Source organism: Corticium candelabrum, chromosome 14, assembly GCF_963422355.1.
Source record: "Corticium candelabrum chromosome 14, ooCorCand1.1, whole genome shotgun sequence".
Taxonomy (NCBI): Eukaryota; Metazoa; Porifera; class Homoscleromorpha; order Homosclerophorida; family Plakinidae; genus Corticium; species Corticium candelabrum.
The window spans coordinates 2,675,821-2,693,941 of NC_085098.1; the positions used below are offsets into that span (position 1 = coordinate 2,675,821).

General features: G+C 40.5%; 1 protein-coding gene across 5 annotated transcripts in view; it reads left to right on the plus strand.

Moving 5' to 3' along the window:
• LOC134189407 (cytoskeleton-associated protein 5-like) overlaps positions 1–18,121 on the plus strand; it is a 49,434-nt gene that overhangs the window by 17,931 nt on the left and 13,382 nt on the right. For all 5 annotated transcript variants that reach the window (XM_062657651.1, XM_062657652.1, XM_062657654.1 and 2 more), the window contains exons 9-22: positions 928–1,092; positions 1,710–1,889; positions 4,732–4,884; positions 4,947–5,021; positions 6,340–6,456; positions 6,521–6,631; positions 7,543–7,638; positions 8,311–8,427; positions 9,363–9,434; positions 9,501–9,650; positions 12,717–12,964; positions 14,575–14,650; positions 14,708–14,806; positions 15,117–15,230. In XM_062657651.1, coding sequence (XP_062513635.1) covers positions 928–1,092; positions 1,710–1,889; positions 4,732–4,884; positions 4,947–5,021; positions 6,340–6,456; positions 6,521–6,631; positions 7,543–7,638; positions 8,311–8,427; positions 9,363–9,434; positions 9,501–9,650; positions 12,717–12,964; positions 14,575–14,650; positions 14,708–14,806; positions 15,117–15,230 — 1,773 coding nt within the window. The remainder of the gene's footprint in view (positions 1–927; positions 1,093–1,709; positions 1,890–4,731; positions 4,885–4,946; positions 5,022–6,339; positions 6,457–6,520; positions 6,632–7,542; positions 7,639–8,310; positions 8,428–9,362; positions 9,435–9,500; positions 9,651–12,716; positions 12,965–14,574; positions 14,651–14,707; positions 14,807–15,116; positions 15,231–18,121) is intronic.

Here is an 18,121-nt window from a genome sequence, read left to right on the forward strand (position 1 = left end):
AATTAAAATGCATACTAAAAATTCTTGGATGACAAACTGTTATTACAAATTGCCACTAGCAATGTTGATGATGTACCATAACACAAGATCCAACTGAACAACACTGTTTTACAACGACAGAAGACGAAATGAAAGTCTGTACGCACACCATGTTGTGTTAGCAAATGGTGGCGTCAACAGAAGATATGATTGAACCAGACAGTTGATGTTCTTGCATCAGTGACGGTTTCTTCTTTTGAATTACTCCTAATGTGCACCCAACATTACATGTACCCTTCAGTTGACGACGCAGCTGCTGTCTCACAAGGCATGCAAGTCATCACTTTTTTGTTCAATACTGGTCCAAGAATAAGGCAACCTTTTTCTGCCAGTTGTACCATTTCCTCAAGCCGTCGGTTTGATACTAGTAACTCTTTTGATATGCTTTGTGATTGATTGAACTGTTGACTTTGTGATTCTGTGATTCAGCAAATTTTTGCAGATGAACGTGTGCCCTCATAAGTCCACATCCTTCAGCGACCTGTGTCAGCTTAGTCTTGGAGCTGTAGACGTGATATTGTTCTCTTTTTCTGCGCTTAGGTACCGAGTGATCTCGATACAGAGCTTCCTCTACATAACACCATCATTGCAAATGTGATGTCCTTTGTTGGATCCTGGATGCTGCTGCTTGCCTTGGTAGTGGTAGTAGTTTTTTGGTCTTTTGTTGTGAGGCAAGCATGGATACCACGTTCCTTTAGCTTAGAACTTGGAATTTATATAGTAGTAAACAATAACAATAAAATAAAATGCCTCTTGCTGCCCCAACCTTGGCAAGTAGACCGGATGATAAACTACTGTAATATATTTTTTATCAGGCCTTATGCTAAGGATTCTTTATGTGTACATATTTTTAATGTTACTTTAATGACTGAAGGCATTTTTTTTTAGACAAGTCTTGCAGCATTACTTGAGGATGTGTTGCCATTTCTTGAGAACAAGAACCCGTCTGTGAAGGCAGAGACTTTGGGTTATATGGCTCGCTCATTTCTGTACTGTACGCCCGCTCACTTGCCAAAAGCAACGTTGAAACAGATATGTCCACCAGTCATTACTGTAAGTTGTGGAATGGTCAGATGATGTATATCTGTTGTTTATGAGAAAGTTGGGTAAAATACAGGGTACACATTCTCTTGAAGTAAGGATGGTAATGTGAAAGTACATCGGCAAATGCTGTTGTAATTTGCCATTGTGGATGAATACCTACTACGTAGTGGACTTAATTAATAAGGTAGTGTGTGAGCTAAATCGAGTAATTGGTGGCACAAGGTCAACCAGGCCTTCAAGAGCTTAGAGCTGTCTTTCACAACATTCTCTAGGGACTCTTGTTACTTTATGGGAGTTTGTGTTACTCCTCATTACTTTGCACATTTTATTTGACACAGCTAACTTGCTCCTTGTTGTGTCCACTTGTTTTTAACACTACTAGTGAATTGCTGCTGGCATCATTTTGTCATAGTTGGATTTCTTACAAGAGTTGCACACTGTTCATGTCTTCTGTTTGCATACTAGTTGTTTATGACAGCAGTTATTTCATAATAATGCATGCACACTTAGGTTACTGTTGTATTTTTAGAGAGACTATTAGTTATCGTTTGTGTGAATTGCTCTTTTTAATCTTTGATGTGTTGGAAATCTAGTTAATTGATTGAATTTATCTTTTTGTTTTGCAGAGAATGGATGACACCAGTCCTCAAGTACGAGAAGCAGCATCCGAAGCTCTAGCCACCATTCTCAAGATTGTAGGTGATAAGCTAATGTCCATATACATTGAAGGTCTTGACAAAGGAAAAGAGGCAAAAGTGCGCGAGGCGAGTGCTAAGGTTGAACTAAAAGTCCAATCAGCAGTCAAGGTGATGATAACATTAGTAGTTTGTTTTGTTACTACCATATGACAGTAAATAGGACTATTAAATGAGAACAGGAAGGCTTTTCTAATTGATCTCTAACTTGGATGGTATGGTGATAGCTTTCCGATAGTCGAATTAGTCTCGCGTAGCCAGACCCCTTTCCGCCACGGCCTCCCCGGCGAAATGGGGTCTGGTGTACGGCCTTTGATGTCGCTGTGCGCCGCGTAGCCAGAAATCGGCTATCTAAAGACCGAATTTAGTTTCTTAAACGCTTCACTAAAGATGAGACTGGTATGCACGCAATGCAATCCTATCTCAATAGCTTCTCTTGTTTCGTAGAGAACAACTACAGCTAGAGTCGTTGCTGTTTGTGAAATCTGCATGTCTACAGCAGCGATTAAACGATTTGGTCTCTTCCTGGTTGCTACTGTATGTGTTCATCAAAACAATGCACAAAACACATGAAATGATTACCCAAACACAGAAAGACGACTCGTCTTGTTTCGATGACGTCATGCAACTCCAAGCCCTTCCAGATATCGCTCACTCCGGACTGTATGCGGTCGCTTTAGACGTCAAAAAACAGCAAACAGCACTGAGTACGTTCGCATTCAGTCTCCGTTGTGACACGAGCGCACAACGCTAGATCGTACGACGTCGATCATGTCTGCATGAAATCGAAGCCTGTCGACGTCAACGTCCCCGCGGCCGCGTTTAATCGCTGCTGTAATCGCTGCTGTAGACATGCAGATTTCACAAACAGCAACGACTCTAGCTGTAGTTGTTCTCTACGAAACAAGGGAAGCTATTGAGATAGGATTGCATTGCGTGCATACCAGTCTCGTCTTTAGTGAAGCGTTTAAGAAACTAAATTCGGTCTTTAGATAGCCGATTTCTGGCTACGCGGCGCACAGCGACATCAAAAGCCGTACACCAGACCCCATTTCGCCGGGGAGGCCGCGGCGGAAAGGGGTCTGGCTACGCGAGACTATAGTCGAATGTGGTGAATATAATGAGAAGTCGAAACATTATGGAGATTTAGTGCAGTTATTGTGGTTACAGCGTTTTGAGCCTTAAGCCTGGTTTACAATATGACACTGATGACACTCGCGAGGACGTTCACAAGAAAGTTGGCGAAGACGCCGAGTAGGTGTCAAAATGTTGATACTGACGCTGTACCATTTACAATATCATTTGATGAGTGTCAGCGACGAGCCACTACGTGCATGCTCATCATAATTGTATACCATGAATACAAAAGTCTGTGATTTGGTTTTCATTTCCTCCCCCACCAAGTTGTCGCGGAGACGCTTCCAAATTTTTGCCGGCCTGCTGCTGGGAGCCCGTTTTTTGATACGATTTTTCCAAGCGCTTTTCTTACCCCTCACATCTACAAGCTACCGTGACTTGATCTGCCACAAGCAGTCATACCTATACGTATACACATTCGGTAGGCTTCTCTTCCATAGTTTACTTCTGGTTATTTCACTCCTGGATTTAGTCTCTGATTTGTTGACAAAAGGCACATGCTTCCAGTAGACACTAGAGCACTTCTGGTTTGGACGCTAGAGTTGAACTTGAATCAGCTCTAGCATCGGTGACTCTGACAACGGTTGTGATGCGGCGTGCGAATGTTTACAATATGACGCCTGCCTGAGCGTCGTCGCCAGTGCCGTATTGTAAACCTAGCTTTAAAGGAGCACTTCACCAATGCGTGCAACTCTTGACCGCTAATCGTTTTTGGTCACACATCAAGTTGGGAAGTTTGGTGCTAAACTTGATAGCTGAGCATTATGATAAGGTTAGAAAACAAAAATGTACAAAGCGGTTTTCCAAATAACGTCCGATAAGTGTAAGTTTCATTTCACCGCTTTGTGTAAACTTTGATATTTGTTAGGCAAAAGTATAATGTGCTTTTGCATCGTCACTGACTTACCTTCAATCTATGGCGAAAAGCACACATACGGCGATGGTTTGGCTGTAGAATAAAGGCATTTGCTGTCACGTGATTATGCGCAGTGAGGCATGTTTCCGTTTTTTTTGCATTAGCCAAACAATTTTGTATTGTACTGTGACTTCCTATCGTAGGAAGAAACACAAAGGAAAGCACGAAGGACCAGCGATTGCAAGTCGTTCAATACAATCTATGTGGCGTCTACAACGTTTGAACGATTGGGTCGCTTATGAATTGTAACTTGTTCTCTTTCACTGTCAGAGTCGACTGAAGCGTCTAGATCCGTCTCTCATGAACGCTAGTAGCTGTCCTCGGAAAGCAAGGCCAAAACAATACACCGTGCAACACAGCAAGTGTTTGGTCTGCAGCCCAAGGCCTTGACTATGTTAACGCCTACTGCCCATGCATCAATGGGCGAAGTGTTCCTGTATAGTGATTGATAATTGCGAGGAATTTTTGTGCATTTTACTTAAACAAAGTTCTTAATCTGCAATGTGGAAGTTCTTGCAATTTTTTTAGACATTTTGAGTAGCTGTTCATCTTTGGTTAATAACAGGTGCGTGTATGTATAGTAACAGATTTTTTCAGTTGGTATTATTTAGTACCGGTATTTTGAATTCTAGTTAATGATGTGGTGGAAGCACTAAATTGGTCAAACGCTTGGTCTGTAAACTGATTGCTACTGTATTGCTTGTGTCTATGTTGTCATGCTGTTGATGGAATATCACAGTTTGGTGTTGATTTCACAACTAAGTTTTCATGGCATTTTGTTATGTTTTGTTGAGCATTGTTATGTAACATTGTTTGATTTTAGTAGACACTATTGAATGATGTTTCATTCTAATAAATTAGATTTGTATACTGTTTGTAAGGTTCTTCTCTTTTGTGTAGGCAAAACCTTCTGCATCTTCAGATGTAAAGAAGTCACAGAAAGCAGTTACAATGTCCGTTCCATCATCAAGTGAGGATACCTCTGCACCCAAAAGTGAGGAGGCAAAGAAAGTCGTAAAGAAACGACCCAAAATGAACATTGAAACTGCAAAGGTATGTGGGATGCATCATGCAAGTATGCTTTATTGGTATTGATTAAATAGTGTAATTGTTAGAGTAAGAAGGAAACTGAAAGTGAAGGTGATGTGAAAGTAGAAAGTGCAACTAAGCCTCGTTTGGGTGCAAAACCAGTAAGGAGTTCTGCTATTGTATTTTGATAACTTATTTATTTGAGAATATGGCCTCCCAAGTTGTTAAATTATTTCAGCGATGAGTCATAAGAAATGGAGCCTTCTGAAAGTCCTTGACAGTGGGAATTGAATACTCATAAGGCATAACTCATTTCTTGTCTGCTTGTCCATGTACATGGGTGACTATGTCCTGTCACACTCAGGAATGTACCACACCCCTGTTGTGGTCCAATCATTGAGCAGTATTTGCACGTGGTTGTACATGGCAGCCACAGACAATGGACGAACTGCCAATCACAAACAGCCAGCATTCATAAAGAGTTTACCAGAACAGTCTAATTCATATTTGCAATTACTAGGTCTTGTTGGAAATACATACCGTATAAGATGAAACATTGGCGGGAATTTATATTGGCGGTTTGCTAAGAAATTGATGGATAAGCATATTAACGATTTTATTTTGGCGGTCCGGGTCGGACATCAGACGTCGTTGTTTGATAACTGATATGTCATACCATACATGTAGGTGATCATGGAGGAGTTTGTCATTGACAGCTGTGTTCGTGGCTCACATTTCCCTAACTTACTGGTCTCCAACTACTGCCTAGTGACGAACAACTGCTGTGTCAGTGCAAAGAACTGGACTCACGTCAACATAACAGTGCAGCTTCATCCATAGCTTCACAGCCTCATTCATAGGCACAACAGACAGCAAGCAGGGATTACCTACCATCTTGTGGTCTCATCTGCGTGACATACCACCACATCACCATATGATGCCTAATTCACGTGGGTGATAACGTCAACATATCTCGGTGGCTAAATTAATGGCGGATCTTATATTGGCGGTCGCTGAAAAATCTGCCAATCTGCCAAAATAAATTTCTCGCCAATAATTAATTCATCTTGTACGGTAAGCAACAGAAACTTATTTGTCTGCAACTGCTAACACGAAATCGATTGTTTTTTGGCGTACTGCTTTTATACAGGATCCTAACATGGCATAAATGTCTCGTATGTGATAACTTTTGTTTATATTTTGATGATTACAGACTATTCAGCGGTGGTATGGGCTTTGGTCATGTGAAATGACAGCCACTTTGTATGAGTGTAAATAGATTTTACAAGCAGTGCGCTTAGAAGGAAAATGATTTTCTAAACTCATGATACTTTGCAACAAGTTAAGCATAGCTCTTCAGAGGGCTCATAGCTGTGGAAGCGAGGGTTTTCACACAGCTTCATTTAGTAGTTTAATTAATTAAAAGTGTAAGATTTTGTGTTTGTTGTAATCTTGTCATTATTTCTCTCTGTGTTGTAGTTGAGTGCACATTCATCATTAGCTGTCAAACCAGCTGCTGCAAAAGGAAAGCGTGGTGGTGGATCTGCTGTTGGAGCATTCAAGGACAAACCCATTCCTTCAGAACCCGGCTTATCAGTCAGAAAGCTGTTTATGGTGTACTTTGTGGTGATTATGTGTATTATGCAACATGTCATGTTAGAGTGAAGAGATTGAGGCTAAAGCTCAGGAGCTTGTTCCTGCTAAGGTTTTATCTGGTCTTGCAAATGCAAACTGGAAGGAACGATTGGCTGCTTGTGAGCAATTCAAGACGGTAAGTTTATGTTTGTATTTGTTTTTGTAAATCTAGTTTGTTTGAATGTTTGTCTGTACAATCATTCTTGCACTTTCCAGTTGCCTATCTATTCTTTTGTATGTATGTGATTGTCTATTCGATATAGCTTAGGACATCAACGCTGTCAAGAGGCTACACAAAGAAGACAGTGGTGACCAAGGCATGATGTTTGGTAATACTTGTCGCAAAAACCGCTCCAGGTCATGCTACTTCCCATTACCGTTGTGCTCACACTGATGCAGCACCTGATGTGGCTGTGCAAGGACAAGAAGATTCATTATGCCTGGACATCAAGTCTCAGGTCTCTGTCGAGTATGGCGACGCCCAGCCTTTGCTGTCAGGCTTGTGGTTCTCGACCCCCCCCCCCCCCCCGAGACCAGTCACGAGCTGATTGAAACAGTCATGGTTGAACAGGCTACAAAAGAAGTGATTCCCTTTCACCTGTTTGAAGAAGGCATCTAGCACCAGATCAACACTTTGGGTCCTTTGTCATTTGGGGCCTACATGGCGACTGCAAACTGACCAGCTATGTCAGATCATTATCAATACTTATACATGCCTGCATGGTGGGGTACCTTTTCCAGCAACAACTCCAGCAGAGTGGACTGCAGTGCTCACTATGTGCACGTTACATAGCCAAGAACGTGGTGACTGCCCACTGCCAATTGCAACTGGGCTTATGCTATTGGCATGGCTGTGCCAGTATTCATGTGGATTGATATTGATACCTTTTGGTACAGGATTTGCACCCTACATGGAGGTCGAAAGACTTTGCTTATGTGTTTGCCTTCCTACATGCATGTATTTTGACTATTTGTGCACTCTTGTGGCATAGTTTGTGCTTTCAGTTCATTGTAATTTTTGGTTTGACTAGTTGATTTTTATTTCAGGCTTTACTTGATATGGCTCCTGATGAAATCAACTCTTTAGTGTTTGTCCATACTTTAGCTGGCAAGAAACCAGGATGGAAAGACAGCAACTTTCAAGTACAGTACAATGATGGATATGCTGATTTGTAACACTGAGACATAAGACAAACAAACTGTATGACAACAGACAGGTTCAGGGATTTCCTAGGAGCTTTACTCTAAGTCTTACGCATTTACCTTACCTTTTCAACTATTAGTAGTTTTGGGAAACACATGCTTCAACTAGCATTACATATAATGAATGATATTATTTAATGGTAAACATCTCGTAACAGTCAGGGTTTTAGTGTTGCAGCCCTATCGTTGCAGGCCACATGTTTTTGGCCACACTTCTTTGGTGTTTGTGGAGATTTACTTTGGTCTCCAATAATTTCTGAGTTTATAAACATTCTTTCTTATGATGTAAGATGACCTCAATCTTAAAGTAAGTCTATTTTACAAGAATCAGGTAAAGCCTACAACATTTGTGATCGTCAATCATGCATTGTGTGTTTTCCTTGTCAACACTGAGCATACACAGTGTGACGGTTGGACAGCGTTTAACCATCAAAAAGTCTTCCCAACCGTCAATTTGACTAGAACCCTGAGTTACAGTCACATTTACTTTGGGTACGTACATCTACATAGTTGCCAGATGACTGTTAAAGACCATTGTGACTAACAGCCAGAGATGAAGACATTGATTGTGAGTCGATGGAAGGTGTGACTTTGATGGAGCTTGTGTTGCAGGTGATGAAGGCTCGATTTGACCTAGTAGCACTTATTGCACAGAATGCAACTGTTTTTGGAAAGAGAAGTGCTGCATGTGTTGTGCCAGGACTTGTAGATAAACTGGCTGATGTCAAGGTAACGTCTTTGTTTCTCTGTATGTCTGTTTGTGCAGACTATGTCATTGTTGATTATGCTCATAAATTTACAATAGAGATAGAGTCAGATAGTCAAGTAAGCAGCATATTACACGTTTCTGTATCTCTTCATGTCTTGAAGGGAACTTCTGTGATTTTGAAGTGTTTATGCAGTCTTTGGGGAACAGTTTCTCCTGATCTCAGATTTAAATGGTTTTTGTTACAGTCTTGTATGACATTTGTTTGTGTTATGAGCCTCTACTTTCTCCAGTAACACCAACTATAATTGGGTCGGCACATTTTTCTGTTTGTGTTGCGTGTACACCATCTTTCTGTCTGTGTTTGGTTGCCATCTTGTTTTTGAATTGCATCATTGTTTTGTTTGTATACCCGACGTAGTAATGAACTTTGCTCACTGTCGTGTGAATTCTTCATGAGTTACTTAGGGCACGTTTCCACTTGCTCTAATCTAAACTAGTTTAATGTAAAACTTGTTTAGCACTAAACATGTTTGGAAAAGAAGCGTTTCCACCTTATGTTTGGTAGTTTGGGAACTTTACACTTGTGTCCAGGAACTTGTTGACTTGGTATCAGGGAGAAATCATGAGTGGCAGCGTCTGAGAGTGCATTAGAGCAGTGCTACAATTGTAGAATAAACAGAGCAAAAAGAAAGTGAAATGGCTTAGTATCCATCTTTACTCTGGCATGAGTTACCATCATGTGACGGTTAAACTTGTTTACTTGAGCTAAACTATCTCTGAATCAGGTGTAGCAAAAACCTTTTAGGTTTAGGGTTAAACAAGTTTAATTAACTTTAGTGGAGACATGCTCAAATTGTAACAACTTCTAAACATGTTTAGCAGCTAGTGGAGACACCTTCTTATACTGTACTAGCTAGTAATACTGTTTATCTTGTCTTTGTTTTATGATCATTAGATTAAGCCACAGTCAATAGAAACTCTCATGGTGCTCAGCGGAGTGATGTCACTGAATTATGTTAGCTTGCAGGTGTCAGTTTTGGATAGTTATTACTTGGTGTGTGAAACCTACCATGTGTCCTTGTATTGTTTGTAGGTCAGTAAACACTCTAGCGAACAGAAGAGTCCCAAAGTCCAGGCAGAAGCTCTGAGTTGGCTTGGTGAGGCAATCAAGGCATTTAGCTTGAAGATCGAAATAAAGCCACATATTGACTACGTCAAAACAATGCTGGCAGCAACAAATCCAGTAAGAAGTTAACTGTTGCGTTACCCTGTCACATAAAATGAATTTTAGGTATTTTTTACAAGTTAATTAAATAAAGGAAGGCGTGGCTTGTGAGTATTTTCGTATTCTTCTAAATGAAGAGTCATGTTTGGGTTGTTATCTTGATATATAATATGTACATGTATATATATATATATATATATTGTGTGTGTGTGTGTGTGTGTGTGTGTGTGTGTGTGTGTGTGTGTGTGTGTGTGTGTGTGCATGTGCAAAAATCACTTTAGTGCAAGTTTGTAGAATGCCATGGTCATTTGCTGTAGTTAATTGTTTACATACTTTTCTTACTTGTACTAACTCGATGTTGCTTTTTTGCACAACATTTGACATAAACTTTGAAAATAGCAGGCCCAGACATAAAGTTGTAACTTGTGGATTTAATAGACTATACTATTGAAACTTAATGGGAGCAAAGCCTGTGGTGTTTTTAAATCTAACCATAAAGCTTTTCTTTTAAATTGCCAAGAAAAGACTTGGAACGAACCCAAACAGGTGACTCCAGGCAGGTCTCTATTCTGTTGATTCAGTTGACTTGTTTTATTTCTGTCACTTGTTGGGATTTAGTGTGAAACAAAGTAAATCATAATATTTAGTATGGGTGCGTGGATGTTCGATTGTAATGGTTTGGTTTATTTGCCAACAAGAAAATGTGTCCAGCTAGCTGAAGACAATACTGTTTGGACTGGCCAATGTGTCCAAATGGAGTTGGCAGACTCAACAGTGAAGATTCTAAAATACCACTTTGTGAAGTGTTCACTGAAACGTTTTACATTTTGAATTTCACAACACTTTCAGCAAGATGTGGACATTAAAGGTACACTCCGTCATTTAGCGTTACGCCCAAGCAAACTGGATTGCATACTATACGTAATTAAGCTGGATATCAGAGCGTAGTCACCGTTACAAATAAGGAAAATCTACGGGAGCGATTTTGTAATCTCGTTGTTAAGCAAAGTTCAGGTCACACGCAAACCAACTTGTCATCTTTCTTCAGGTCAAAGGCATCAAATAGGTTACGTTTTACACAAAACCAGGTTTGAACATGCGAGCGCTACATATCAGCGTGAAAACAGAGCACATACGGTGATCATGTGGTAAGGAATAAGTAGATCACGTGATAAGTGTAAGCGCACAAATGGAGTGCAGTTCGTTCTTTTAGCATTGCATGCGCATCTACGCCCATTTTGTAACCCATGAGCACATTTTATCAACGTCTCACGAATGACTTCTAGCATTTTGACAGTAGCAAAGTTCTTAGCTTAGTGCGTGTCGCCGGAATGTTCAGCACGTGACCATCATATGCGCTCTGTTTTCACGCTATTTGAGGGTAATATCTAGCGCTCTCATAACAAAATTTGCCTGTAGTTCAAACCAACATTCTGTCTTGATTGCATAAATATGCAATCAAGTTTGCGGGGGCATAACGCTAAATGACGGAGTGTACCTTTAACTAATCTTACAATGTTTGTGAAGTAGACACTAATGTTGATGCATTTGATTCTGAGCAACAAAATGTCTTTGTTATGTAGCATTACAGTAGATTCATACCCAGTCCGGACAGTGCACTTTGTGGCTATTCCATTTTTCAATTCTTTAGTTTAGTTAAAAATTGAAATGACAGCTGCACTTTCCGGCCAAGTATACCAGTATTCTATCTAGTTTTCAGCGACAGCACCTAGACGTGATAAAGCAATTTGATTGTTGGCACCATCTCCTCCAAGGTGTACACTCTAGGTGATAATTGACAGAGGAACCACTCAAATAGCACATACTGCTGATGAAATAGCAGTTAATAACTATGCAGTATTAAACGATCTATAGGATTCTCTAGGGAAGCAAATTCTTGTTCAGCTGATGTGGCGTAATTTGTTTATTGTAGACTTTTAATGGAGGGATTGGTTGTAACACACTTGCAGGTGTATACAAAGCAATTAGGGTTGTGGGTTTAAAAAGGCGATTATTCCCCAAAAGCAATAATTAGCACATGATAAACATGGAGAGAGTTTCTGTTGAATTATTCGAGCGCCTTGTTTATGTTGATTGTTACACCTTTGGTCAGATTGCCTATTTTCTTCAGCAACAATACCTGTATCCAGGAGATCATTATCTGAGCAGTCTGTTATACAGTTCAATTATCACATTTTTGTACTTATAGTGTTGAGTAATTGTGCTAAAACAAGCTAATCAGCTTAGGGCAAGTGCAGGCAAACTGTGCTATGCTTAAGTTAAACCTGTGCCACAATTCTAATCGCTGTGGTGCAAGTGCGGGTGCACCTTTACTGTGTACTTGCAAGTGTGTACAAACTGAATCCCTCTACTAGCGCAAGTGTACAATCCACAAATTAAAGATGCCACGTTAACTGAACAAAAATTTCTTTCCTATAGAATCCTAGATCGTTACTGCTAACCCCTATTTCATCAGCGTGTTGTTTGAGATTGTCACCTAGAGTGTACACCTTGAAGGAGACTCTGTCCTCAATCAAATTGCTTTATCACGTCTAGGTGCTGTCACTGAAGACTAAAATAGAGCATACTTGGTCGGAAAGTGCAGCTGTTAGTTCAGTTTTGTATTTTTGATTTTCTTATATGTAGTAACTCAATTTTCAATTTTGAAATTTTAATTTTTATCAAACTAAAAATTGAAACGTGGAATGGCCAGAAAGTGCACTGACCCAGTCCTCATCTCGCGAGGGGAGTGTAACACGAGTATGTGATCAAGGAGAGTGTAACGCGAGCATGTGGTTGAGCATGTGAATATATGGTGTGCGAGGAGAGGATTGGTACGAGTCTAGTATTGCAGTCTGTTTGTTTGTTTGTCGGTTTCTTGTATCACTGTGTTTGATTTTGTTTGTCTGACATTCAATTGTTTTGGTTTGATTGATTGTTTTTGTCTTTGTCATCTTTGTCTCTCTGTCTGTTTGTCTTTCTAGTTGAGAAAGCATGGTGCTCACTTTCTGTAGTAGCATCATGAATTTGTATAGCAGGCATGCACTTACATTAGACTATATTTCTAGTTATCTCTTTGTTTAGGCTGTTCGTGGTGCAGCCATCTCACTGCTTGGTGTGATGCACATGTACATGGGCTCACAACTCAGAATGTTCTTAGAAGATGAGAAGCCAGCACTATTGTCTCAGATTGATGCAGAGTTTGCTCGCGTTGCTGACACATCACCTCCTAATCCTACAAGAGGAGCCTCGGAAGAAGAGAGAGAAAGTAAAGAAGGTGCTGTGGCACAAAAAGTGTCTATGGCAGATCTGATGCCTCGTACAGATGTGAGGTAATGCAGTTTGTTGTTAGTTTATATGAGTTAATCATTTAATTAATTAATTAAGCCAGCTGACTGCTCTAGTTGACTATACTAGTGGGACACATAAGGAAATGCACTGTGTTTGCTGCTGCAACCTAGAATAGTCAATAGTCAGACATTGACTTTAAGAAATTGAATGGACACCTAGGCAAGATGCAGACATTGGATTCTTTGATAGAGGCTGGATAGAAGGCTAGGCACATTTGGAAGCCAGGGAAATAAAAGGCAAGCAGGTGTGACTGCTACCAGTTGAACAGTTTACCACGCACACAAAATGGATTTTGTCTACTGATCACACTGTAACTCTAATATTTTGGCCATTTGCTTGCATCTTGTTTGCTGCTGCAGCAGTTAGATGGCTTATCCCAGAGTCAGTATGTTATGATGAGTTGGATGAGGCAGAAGCAAGGGCTAGATTACAGCTAATTATGTGTGAGACTTGTCATCTAAGCCATCTCACAAGATGTCACATTATGAAAGTTTCGGTGAGATACAAGTGCAAAGAAAAATCAGTTTGCTAACTTACTGATCCGAATAACCTGAGTAGAGGAGGTGATTGGATTGTATGTGCATTGCTCATTTCATATCACCACATTTCCTGAAGGTATTTTCATTCAGTCTGATGATATGCTTCTGTCTAGTCACGTGCAAACGAGAATTGCCAGTTGCTCTATATATAGCATTGTTGTGGCTTCCACTGGACGTACTGAGCTTTAATCAAGCCTGTGTAGTTGCATTTCTGAGTCGCATGAGTCACATAATTATCAAGAAAAGTATTAGTTAACACTGACATCAACTTGCTTATAGGTCACAGAGTTAGCAGTTAACTGCTTCATGATTTTGTGATTCTGTTTTAACAAAGCATGTTTCATCATTGAGAAACTTGGATTCCCATAGCAAAAATCAAGATGAGCATGGCGCATTGTAAAGTTTGAGGCCAACCTGGTTTGTGCTTTTGAGTTTACATGCTTTATTTTTGTTGATGTGAAATGCTTTCTCTTGTCAATGGAGAAATGATGTGCTGCAACGCTTTTCTTCTTGAATATTGCTTTATTGGATGTTTCTTGCTTGTGGTGCTTTCTTTATAAGCGCTGAGTAGTGAAGGTGTAGAAAAAAAGTTACATTCTGACTGCACCTACAACAGATGGCTTGGTTGTTGGTATGATCAGTCTGTATGACGTACAAGTCAAGTGTTGGTGATTTCATATTATGTTAGAATGTGGTATGGAAGGAAGTTTGTGTGGGTAATGTTTGCAGTCAAAAGTGTTAGAATGTCAAGTGTTATGATTGATGGTCACGATAAGACGTAATACTGCTAGTTACTTAGAATGGTCATGGTAATATTGATAATGATATTCAGTTTGAATAACCATGTGATTTGAAAACTTGGTCGATGATAAGATTAGCATAAAACTTCTACTGGAGTGTAGTGCGTAGCCTTTAAAGTTGGTGGTTGGGATGGACACACAGGCCATGCAGACAGTTTACGTTTGTATCATTTCATTAACTGGGTTGCTTAGAAACTTTTAGTTAGACAGAGTACTCTTATTGTGGATAGCCTGAGAATTCTGTTATTGCAGTGGCAAGTTTAAGTCAGATATCATCAAGGGATTAGGCGACAAGAACTGGAAAGTTCGTGCAGAGAATCTAACAAAGGTTGGCATGTTTGTGTTTTATATGGACGATGTTTTTGTGAGTGTGGTGTGTTGGCAGGTGAGTGAGATACTGTCAGCTGCAAAGTTTATTACTCCGGCATTGGGAGATCTACCTCCTGCACTGAAGGGACGCCTTTCTGATTCAAACAAGAATCTGGTGTGTGCGTGTGTGTGTGTGTGTGTGTGTGTGTGTGTGTGTGTGTGTGTGTGTGTGTGTGTGTGTGTGTGTGTGTGTGTGCACATGTGCATGTTTACTTGCATGTGTTAAGTTGTTTCACTTTTGTAAATACATATATTTTGCTCATCGTGTTTGGAGGGGTCAGTCTGTTGATTAGCGTGTGGTTGCAATGTGTTTTGGTACTTTGCTTCTTAGCATGTGTGTTTCTTGCATTTATTTTCACTTTGGTTAGTTTGTCTATTAATTTTTCTTTTTTCTGAAAAGGTCTTGATTTTGTTGCTGTGATTAGGTTGTCACTACTCTGGAAATTGTTAGCAACATTGCTACAGCAATGGGCTCTCCTGTAGCCAAATATCTCAAAGCTTGGGGACCTGGAGTCATAAATGTTTTGTCAGATGGAAAGGTATTTTATGTTACTGTTGTAGTCTGTTTGCTTATAGCTTTTTCATGGGGAACTAATGACAAATGTGTTACAAATGTACTGCTGTAAAATTTTAGTCACTAAAATGTGAATTTAAAGGGAACCTTCAATGGAAATACAACCTGATCTCAAAATGTAGGCTTTATTGTGAAACTTCGTGCTGCACTACTTTCAGGCTAACAGTCGCTTTGGTAGCGGAGAAAACGCGGGTTATGTATGGAGCATGCATCAGACTGCCACATCATTGGCACTAAGCTCTGCCTACACTAAATGAATTACCTGCATAGCTCAGTTATCTTGCCAGTAAACTACACGAAAACTAAACAGGAATTGTAACTATAGAGGGATCTTGTGTTTTAAGGCCTTAGACGAGCTCTCTGCAATGAAAGTAGGATGCTAGACGCCGTTTCCTCTCAGCAGACTTGACCCTCTTGTCTCACAGAAGGTGAGGCTAGCGCAACAAAACTCAACGGTAATTAACGTTAGCCTTCGTTCTGTCAATCTACGAAGAGAACCACTCAGAGGGTTCAAATACGAGGTTCTCTTGGAGAGATCTGAGTAAGCGGATACGCTCCTTTCAAACAGTGGCTGGACGAAGTGTTACAGATGCAGAATCGCTTTGATTGAGTCTTAGACTTTTACCCGAGCACAATGATGTAGACGGTGTAGCTGGTACTGTAGTATGTAAGTTGTTTCACCCTGCACAGTGTGTAGACTCATGACCATGGCAATATACTGCCCCTTTGTTATTCCCGGATACTCAATCCTCTAGCGCGGTTTATCTAGAAACGATGCTGATCGCCAAAGCTGAGCACACCGGACTGCTACCTAAATTTGAAGTGGACGTATGACTTGAGAACAACAAGAAGGGGCGTGTTCGCCTACGCAGGTCTCTTGAAGAGAACGTTTATGCTTTCTTGACATACTTGAACTTTGTGCGTGTTTCTCATCGTAGATCAATAGAGCGAAGGCTGACGCTAATTACTGTTGAGTTTTATTGCGCTAGCCTCATCTTCTGTGCAAGGAGGTCGAGTCTGCTGGGGAAAACAGCCTCTAGTATCCTACTTTGTTACAAAAAGCTCTTCTAAGGCCTTAAAACACAAGATCCCTCTATAGTTACTATTTCTGCTTAGTTTTCGTGTAGTTTACTGGCAAGATAACTGAGATATGGAGGCATTTGGTGTAGGCGGAGCTTAGCGCCAATGATGTGTCAGTCTGGCGCATGCTCCGTACATAACCTGCATTTTTCTGCTGCCAAAGCGACTGTTAGCCTGAAAGTAGCGCAGCATGAAGTTTCACAATAAAGCGTACATTTTGAGATCAGGTTGTATTTCTGTTGGAGTTCTTCTTTAAATGACAATGTGAAGAAAGCTTTGACGAGTGATTGCATTAAGTTTTGGCTATACACTCAAACCTCCCTAATCCGGACAGTATTTGACCAGTTGCTGTCTGAATTCTAGAAATGTCCGAGAGATAGAGATAGCTAACGTTTGTTATATCCTTGGAATCCCAGACTATTTTAATGTATGGTTTGGTGAATGTCATACCAGTTTTGCATACAGTATGCGTGTACAGTACACACTTGTACTACACTGTAACAGTGTTCTCGCCCGTACTGTCAGTACCATCAAAATGATGGTTGGGAGAGGGAAGGGATGTTTGGAGTGGGGAAAACAGCATTTATTGACTGTTGGGACAGGAATGGAAGCCTTAGCATGCATAGTGTGGGATCACGATCTAAAGACATTAGTTGTCTTGATGGTCCCAAAGTTGCTGCAGGACAGTACATATTCTCACATCTGGTAATCTTTGGGAGTGCATGGTCTCCTTGTTGGTGTTTGAGGTGAATTCCTGTTGACCTTTCACACAAGAAGTGGTAATGAGTGACTGTGGTTGTAGCAGGAATTCTACTAATTACTGTTGATCTTCAATCTCATGTTTTGTAATGTACACGCTTACTCTTTAGGTTAGCTCATAATTCCAGTTTTAAGTTAACTTGTCATTGTAATCATCTACAGTATTGTCTGTCTGTCTGTCTGTCTGTCTGTCTGTCTTATGTTGCATTTGATTCTAATGCAACTAGAGAACAGATAAAGTAATTTTATGATGTCATTCCAAATATGTCAACATCAAACATTTGATGACGTTATTAATAACGTCATTATATTTAATGACGTCATATTGATGGTTGGCAAAAATCCTGGCTAGAACACTGCAGTGTAATGTACATGTTACTACAGTTACATACGTTACATACACGTTCTCCTACACACTGGCACGTGATAGTCAAGACGGCTTGAGAATTGAGTGTTTATACGGAGTGTTTCTTGCCAAAGCACTTACCCTCGGAGCCCCAAGACCAGATATGTGCTCGGAAAAGTGTCCGGTCTAGGGATGTGTTTGGATCTCGGAGGTCTGGATTAAGGAGGGAGGTTTGAGTGTACATCAGTTTTTAAATAGCTATGACTGTGTGTGTGTGTGTGTGTGTGTGTGTGTGTGTGTGTGTGTGTGTGTGTGTGTGTGTGTGTGTGTGTGTGTGTGTTGTGTGTGAGTGTGTGTGTGTGTGTGTGTGCACGCGTGTGCGTGCATGCGTGTGTGTGTGTGTGTGTGTGTGTGTGTGTGTGTGTGTGTGTGTGTGTGTGTGTGTGTAAAACTGCCATGTCTGCAGTGTGTCTAGTTACTTTCTTTAATTAAGTTACTTGCTAGCAAAGAGTGACATGAATTAGTGAAAACAGTGTTGTTGCTTTAGAGGAAGGGATGTTCTTGCATATCATCCAGTGTGTGTACAACTTGTACTTCTTATTACTGGTTGACAGACTAATACCGGGAATTTCCCGAAACAGTGCCCAGGGCTGCAATACAGAAAATGGGAT